We start from the raw sequence: 7,800 nt of genomic DNA, 5'->3' as shown, positions 1-7,800 counted from the left end.
CCGCCTATAAACTTGCCAAGGGGATCCAGCAGGCAATGGGAGATTCCCTGTTCCCCCGAACACTACCAGGAGTAACAAGGAACAACAGCCATAAGTTGACTGACAGTAGATTCAGGCTAGACACCAGGAGGCACTATTTCACAGCCAGGGCATCTAGGAGCTGGAACCAACTTCCAAGGGAAGTGTTGCTTGCCCCTACCCTGGGGGTCTTCAAAAGGAGGCTAGGCAGCCACCTAGATGGGGTCATTTGACACCAGCATCCATTCCCGCCCATGACAGGGGGTTGGACTAGATGATCTGCTTAGGTCCCTTCTAACCCTAAGAATTATGAAATTATGACCCTGCTTGCTCAGAGCTGGCACCTTGGGCCCATCTGGCTGTGACTGACCTCCTGGCCAAATGGGGCCAGGAGGACATGCTTTCACAGTTCAAAGCAGGCCACCACACCCGGAACATCTTCCGGGTGATAGCTGCCTAGATGGCTAGGCAGGGGGCCCAAATGGGTCTGGCAGGTGCACAGCGGGTCACAGCCAGTCAGCAGCCCCCACGGTCAGACTGCAGTGGCTAGAGGGTGCAGGAAACTCTCAGGGCTGCTGCAGCAGTCCAGCTGGCACAAGGGATAGTGTCCCCAGGTACCATTTGGCTGGGCCCCAGAAGCTCCTGAGAGCTAGTAGCCCTGAGCTACTTGCCAGGGTGGCTTTTTATACTGCTGGGGCCAGGACAGGGCAGCTTTTTATACTGCTGGGGACAGCGGGCTCTAGTTCCCCTGGCTGAAGATACGGGAGGAGCCAGGCAGGGTTATTTTGCCCCAAGTGGCACAATTTGTTCCACAGCAAAGTGCATGTCCGAGCACGTGCGCTGAGGCAAAAAGCCCCAGCTCAAATTTGCACCGCTTCTATTTGAGCTGTTGCAAGCGCACATGCTTGCATGTGTGGATGTGCCCTGTGAGGGTACTCTAGTGTAACTTTGATCAAAGGCTGGTAGCTGAACCTGTGTGGAAGTCAATAAGCAAGTCCAGGTGTTCTGCCCCAGGTCATGAAAATAACATCTATATAACACAGTTGTGGTGTGAGTTATTTCTAAAATTTCTCCTTCCCATTGTTGAAAATGAAGTTGTAGGTGAGGATGAATTGGCTGATTTTTTTTTGTGTAATTGTATACTCGGCTTCATAGCTGCAAATCTGAGTATAGTTTGTGTTCTTGTAGGTATTTCAGGAAAGCAGTTATGCGTTCCTGCTATGGGGTGGTTGGAGATATCCATGGTTGGTAGTATGGCCTTCTTGAGGAGAGGTGGTTTATGTTCCAGATCTTTTGATGAAGTCTGTCTCGCAGAAAAAAGTGGCTCTGAGTGACAAGCTTTCAGGATTTCTATAGATCCTGATTAGTTTTTTTCAGTAAGGATACTGCAGATGGATATGATGAGTGCCAGGATTTGGAAGCGTATAAAAAGTTCCTAGGATGGGAGAGTGGGGGAGATGAGCATGAACAAGTTTTTTTTTTTCTTTTGTTAGTTTGTTTAGGTCAGTATCATAGGTAAGTATGTCCTGTTTCACTTAATCCCTTTTGGAGTACGTGAGGTGAAGATGATGACTTCTAATTTTTTTATGAGGTTCTCCTGTATAGTTGTTGCATATTTGGAGCTGTTTTAGTTTGAGTTACAGATGGTAAGTCCCCTGGGGAGGCTGATCTGTTACTCTGTTACTTGCAAAAGTTTAGGAGGAAGGTGTAGCCTGGTTGCTTTTTGTTTGTATGTTTGGTTGGTTTTTTTTGTTTTTGTTTTCCCTCTTCAAGTGGTGAATTTTCCACTGCAAATATCAAAATTTTGTTATTTTCCATGTAGTGGTACTGTTGCACTGATGTAGCTGTGAAAGTCTAGGAAACAGAACAATAGAAAATTTAAGGTTGGAAGGGACCTTAGGAGATAATCTAGTCCAACCCCCTGCTCGCATTGGGACCATCCCCAACTAGATCATTCCAGCCAGGGTTTTGTCCAGCCAGACCTTAAAAACCTTCAAGGCTGGAGATTCCACCACCTCTCTAGGTAACCTGTTCCAGTGCTTCACCACCCTTCTATTGAGAGAGTTTCCTAATATCCAACCTAAAGTTCCCTTGCTGCAACTTGACACCATTGCTCCTTGTTCTGTCATCTGCCATCATGGAAAACTGTCTGGTTCCATCCTCTTTGGAACCATCCTTCAGGTACTTGAAGTCTGCTATCAAATCCCCCCCTCAGTCTTCTCTTCTGCAGACCAAATAAGCCCAGTTCCCTCCGCCTTTCCTCAGAAGTCATGTGTCCCAGCCCCTGAACCATTTTTGTTGCCCTCTGCCAAACTTGCCCAACTTGTCCACATCCTTTTGGGGGGGTGTGTGCGCAAAACTGGACACAGTACTCCAGATGTGGCCTTACCAGTGCTGAATAGAGGGGAAATGATCACTTCCCTTGATCTGCTGGCAACACTCCTAATAATGAAGCCCAGTATGCTGTGAGCCTTCTTGGTAACAAGGGCATGCACTGACTCATGTCCAGCTTACTGATATGACAGACTAGGAAAGAGACTAGGATATCTTTGGGGGAGATCTAGAAAGCAACATTTGTAGCCTTGTGAAATAGTGTTTGCAATTCTGTAGATTGGGTTTAATAAGAAATGGAGGTGTAATTACTAAAAGTAAAATCATCTGCTTATAAACTTATTTTTAATTTGTTAGATGTGGCTACCTTGGTCACTTCAGCCATAAATAATACATTTTGCATAACTTGAGTTTCTACTAACTGTACTTTTTAGGTACTTTCTTAAAGTGACAATAGTAAGAAGACTGTCAGACTTGGTAAAAGAGTATGACCTTATTGTTCACCAACTTGCTACATATCCAGATGTTAACAACTCTATTAAAATGGAAGTAGGCATTGAAGACTGCCTGCATATAGAATTTGAATACAACAAGTCAAAGTAAGTACAGTTTTAAAAAGCACAAGTAGAAATGCTGAAACTGCAGCTGGGATGAGGAAAGTGTAATGTAAATTAAGTCCATAACATCTGATTATAGTGTCAGTCATGTGTTCTGAGATAGATAAAAATTACTTAAATACAAATGCAAGATGAAGGCAAATAGCAACTACTGCAGAAACGTAATATAGGTGCAGTATTAGGGTGCTAATGTCCGTTCTCTTGCAAACTTGCTAGTAGTTTTGACTTAGCTTCTGAAATTGTAGTATCTGCTTAGATGACTGCAGTGCATTCTCAGCTGGAACTACAGTCATGGGAACGTTCTAGCCCAGTGTTTCCCAACCAGTGTGCTGTCATAAATGAACAGGTATGCTGCACAGTTTTGCTGTGGCAATGAGCTACAATAGGTATGAGGGTGGGGAATGCCTTAACAGGTGTGCTGTGGAAAATTTTGTATTAATGTAAGCATGCCTTAGGCTGGAAAAGGTTGGGAAACACTGTTCTAGCCTCATATGGGTAGTTCATAAATTAGCTTAGCAGAAAAATCAAAACTTCCTGTTTCAGAAATAAGCTATTTAAGCAGATGCATTATTTTAAGTTTTTAAGCATGTAAAATTGGCATTTGGTGAGCCTTTAACCTAATGTTTTCCTTGTTCTCTCTAAAGGTATCACTTGAAGGATGTGATTGTTGGAAAAATTTATTTCCTCTTAGTCAGGATAAAAATTCAGCACATGGAATTGCAGCTGATTAAAAAAGAAATCACTGGAATTGGTAAGACGAGTAAAAGTAAAGTGAACTGGTAACTTGTAGCATGCTACGTGTCCAGGGGTGGCCATGACATCCCCTGGTGGCTCCACAGCCATGCCCCGTTCCACCTCTTAGGGCAGGGGTGGGCAAAACATGGCCTGCGGGCCGCATCCAGTCCGCAAGGCCATTCTATCCGGCCTGCGGGGCCCCTATTAAATTTTCTAAATGTTTTATTTATCTGTCTTTGGTTCCTGTAAAAAAAAAAAAAAAAAAAAAAAAAATCCAGGGGAAGCCTGGTGGGCTTATGCAACAGCAGGAACATGCATTTGGTGTTCCATGCATGGTAGCCTATCTGCTTTTAAATAGCCCTTCCAGGCTTTTTAAAAAAAGACCTAAATCTAAAATATTCAGCAAAATGGGAAAGGTCAAACTTGAGGACAGCTTGGAGTTCAAGTATGTTTATCAGGTTTCACTCATTTAAAGAGGTAGGGATGCTGCTGCTTTTAACTGACATCCTGTCTTCAAATATCTGCAGTTTAAATAGGTGTTTACAAAAGTGAAAGGAACTGTTTTGTAATGTCAGGATTTTTAAAGGCCTTAGTCACTATATGTACTCCCACGATGGACTGCATAAATCTGTAATATGTAAAGCAAACAACTAGTTTCTGAAACTTAACTGCTTTAATGGTATGAAGATGAAAACAGGGTAAAAGTATTTTGGTGTTTTTTCTGTTTACTCTGCAAATTCTGAAGGCCCTACCCTATCTTGCTAAACTACTGGTGGTAGACTGGACTTTCCTTACAGAGATACTCTCGCTGTTCTTTTGAGGGATTACTCTTCTCTAATTTTCTTACAAAATTGCCTTCAAGTTGGTAAAATTAATTCTTAATTCTAAAGAGATGGCTGAATTATTGCAAAGCATAACTAGTGTCACCCTTTGGGGATCAGAAACCCTCTTGGATGCAGTGTGGTGAATTAAGTTAAGGAATGAAATGGTCTTCCTTTGTCAGAAGACAAAGATGAACAGAATTGTTTCACTTGATTGTGAAATGCTGTTGAGTTGGGATTGCCATGTTAGGACTCTTGTTTTGAAGACCTACATTTGGGGGAGGGAGGCAGCTATTAAGTAAATATTCAAATTTAAATTATCAAATGAACACAAGGTACACTTTATTTAATCAGGACCCAGTACCACAACAGAGACTGAAACCATTGCGAAGTATGAAATCATGGATGGTGCACCTGTTAAAGGTAAATAATTGTTTGGAAATATCTAAACAAATCTAAAATAGTATCTAAAATGCATGTGTATCTAAAGATGAGTTTGCTTTTGTAGGGACAGAGTTGGTTATCATGGAAAACTAAATTTCTAATTAGGTTATAGAAGTGATGTATTGTGTAACGTAATATCCAGAACTAGTAGTGGAATAGTTGTGGTGATCTATAGATTGGGGCTTCGTTAATTTCCTGGGATCAGAAATTCATTTCTCTTCTAATCCCAGCAAAATCTGTATCTGTGGATGCTTAGATTTTGGGTTCTCATTCAAACTTATCTCTACTACACTCAACTACCTATCTAGGTAGTTAAGAATTTCACCTTCTCTTACCTGACTGTATTGCTTCCATTTTTAAAATTCTGACAGTATTTCCATCTCTATTCTTCATATCTGCCCTTTGGAAGCAGACTTTCACTAGGCTTCTAAGCAATTGTCAGGGCATAAGCTTACAACTAAGTGCTCTAAGGTAGGGGTAGCCAACCCGTGGCACAAACAGCCTGTGTCTGAGATGCATGGGAGAATGGGGAGAAAGCAGGGAGAACAGCAGCAGATAGTGGAGGGAGCAGAGCAATCCAACAGATTCAGCAGGGGAAGGGGATTGGAGTAGCACTTAGGGAATACCAGGGCTTAATTTGTAGCACTCCTGCCAAAATGGTTAACCCCCTGCTGCTCTAAGGGATAGTAGTTAGCTGCTGAACTATAAATACTTGGTTGCTTCTAAACTAGGTGGGAAATATTTCTTTAGGTCTGGTATAAATGGGAAGTTTTATACTAGGCTAGCTAAAGTTGTTTCTTTACTTATTGGGTTTTTTTAAAGAACCTATTCTAGCTGAATTGGATCAACATTGTTAAACAGGCTACCGTAAGTCTGCTTAAACTCCTGTGCTGGAAACCCTCACCTTGGCTTAAAACTAGTCATAAATGTGTCCCTGCAGGAGTAGTCTTTAGTGCAAATTTGTGTTAACAAGTCCTTGGAAAATTTTTCCTTTCTGGGATATGGCAGCAAACACCTTGAGAGTTGGAGACCACAAAGACTTGGTGCATCCAATAAGTGAAGCAGATCTGGTGCAATTCTGATTCTTGAAAAAGGATATGCACTACTTTACATTCAAATTTGCTTCTAGAGAAGGTATTGGGGAAGACAGGGTAGGACTAGAGGGAGAGAAGGATCAGGGATTAAATCTGAGAACTGATGGAAGACAGGAAAGCAGTGGATAAATCAGGAGGGGAGGATTAGATGGCTTTTTTAGGGAGCCCCTTTCTCAGTGGTAGATTAAGCTGCCCTTTCTGTTAGGGATATTTAGAGGCAGAGCTGAAATTTTTGCAACAAAAACTTACTTCCATGACACACATTCATGTGTTTAAGACAGGGCTAAAGAACACTGACTGATCAGTGATGAATTATGTTGCTGACCCTGAGCTAGCAGCAGCAGTTTTTCAAATAGTTTTATAAGATTCAGACTTTCTGTCTGTGCCTTTTGATAGATACCATTGGCTAAAGAGCTCTTAAACTACTACTCAGCCTATAGCAGTGGTTCTTCTTGCAGATGACCTCTGCCTTTAGAATCTATAGAGTGTGTTTGGGTAATTGCCAGGTTCCCCACAACTGAGTCATATAGTCTGTGAACTGTAGTCACATAATTAGTTTCATTTTGGAGGAACTTAACTTCCTTTGTTTTCCCTCCCTCTCTCTTAAGGTGAATCAATTCCTATAAGGCTCTTCTTGGCAGGCTATGACCCAACTCCTACAATGAGGGATGTGAACAAAAAATTTTCTGTGAGATACTTTTTGAATTTAGTGCTTGTAGATGAAGAAGACAGACGATACTTCAAACAACAGGTACAGTGCTGTGCAAACTAGAACTTTGTTGCATGGTCACTTCTAGAACTGTGTGGACAAATTTAAATGTTCCTACTTGGAAGTGTAAACAAGTTGTCTTCGTGCTTTGAATGGAAAAAGCATGTCTCTTATTTCTGGCTTTCAGCATACCTAACACTGTGTACAAAACACTTTAGAAGAGGTATTATAAGTAGGGACCTGCTTAAATCATGGCAGAAGTTCATGGTGCAACAGCACTTCTAACTTTGCATTTGGCTGCATCCCTCCCCTCCCTGCCAGTGAGTGGCTGAGAGGCAAAAACTGACATGAATTGCTTTTTGGCCACCCGGTGGATGGGGGGGTGGAGGTGGGGCACGCAGTGAAAATTGCAATATAAAGGCACTGCTGTGTTGCAAACTTCCACCAGAACTTGGGTAGGTCCCTAGTCATAAGGGGTAATGGATGTTACTTCAGTGGAGAACAGTTTTGGTTCTGTAAAATACAGCAGATACCCCTTTTAGATTTAAAAAAACAAAAACCCAAAAAACTAAAGTTTCAGAAAAGACCATGAACATAAAAATTGCCTTCTGTGACTAAGGCAAGAATTTCTTAGGGTGATATCTTTCATTGGACTAACTATATAGTCAGGAGATAGCCAGACAAGCTTTCAAATGCAAAACTAACTCTATCCTAGTTATATAGTTGGTCGGATGAAAGAAATCCTTATCTCTTGAATAATTCCTGGATCATTACAACTACAGCGTCATTCTTACGTTACCACTTCTATGACTAAGGGATTTGTTGGTGCTTTTAGAGAAATTAACTTTGTATTTAATGAATGCTGAGTGAAGAAACACGGGCTGAGAGTGGTTCTAAGCATAAAATGACAAATATGAAACTGAGGAATATATTGAGGGAGTGAAGATGGGCCCTTTTGTGTGATTTCAAGAGGGAAGTAATGTAGAGAAACAGCATTTAAATCATGTAGACAAGGCCATAGGAAGTTTGAA

The 7,800-nt window shown here is 41.6% G+C and overlaps 1 protein-coding gene across 4 annotated transcripts in view; it reads left to right on the top strand.

The window, feature by feature from the left end:
* Window positions 1-7,800, top strand: part of VPS26A (VPS26, retromer complex component A) — a 24,539-nt gene that overhangs the window by 16,034 nt on the left and 705 nt on the right. For all 4 annotated transcript variants that reach the window (XM_006023139.2, XM_025203564.1, XM_025203562.1 and 1 more), the window contains 4 exons: window positions 2,784-2,948; window positions 3,611-3,717; window positions 4,877-4,945; window positions 6,669-6,811. In XM_006023139.2, coding sequence (XP_006023201.1) covers window positions 2,784-2,948; window positions 3,611-3,717; window positions 4,877-4,945; window positions 6,669-6,811 — 484 coding nt within the window. The remainder of the gene's footprint in view (window positions 1-2,783; window positions 2,949-3,610; window positions 3,718-4,876; window positions 4,946-6,668; window positions 6,812-7,800) is intronic.

The sequence above is a fragment of the Alligator sinensis genome, unplaced genomic scaffold (assembly GCF_000455745.1).
Source record: "Alligator sinensis unplaced genomic scaffold, ASM45574v1 scaffold546_1, whole genome shotgun sequence".
NCBI lineage: Eukaryota > Metazoa > Chordata > Crocodylia > Alligatoridae > Alligator > Alligator sinensis.
The sequence above is the reverse complement of the archived record's forward strand: the minus strand, read 5'-3'. Positions and strand labels throughout refer to the sequence as shown.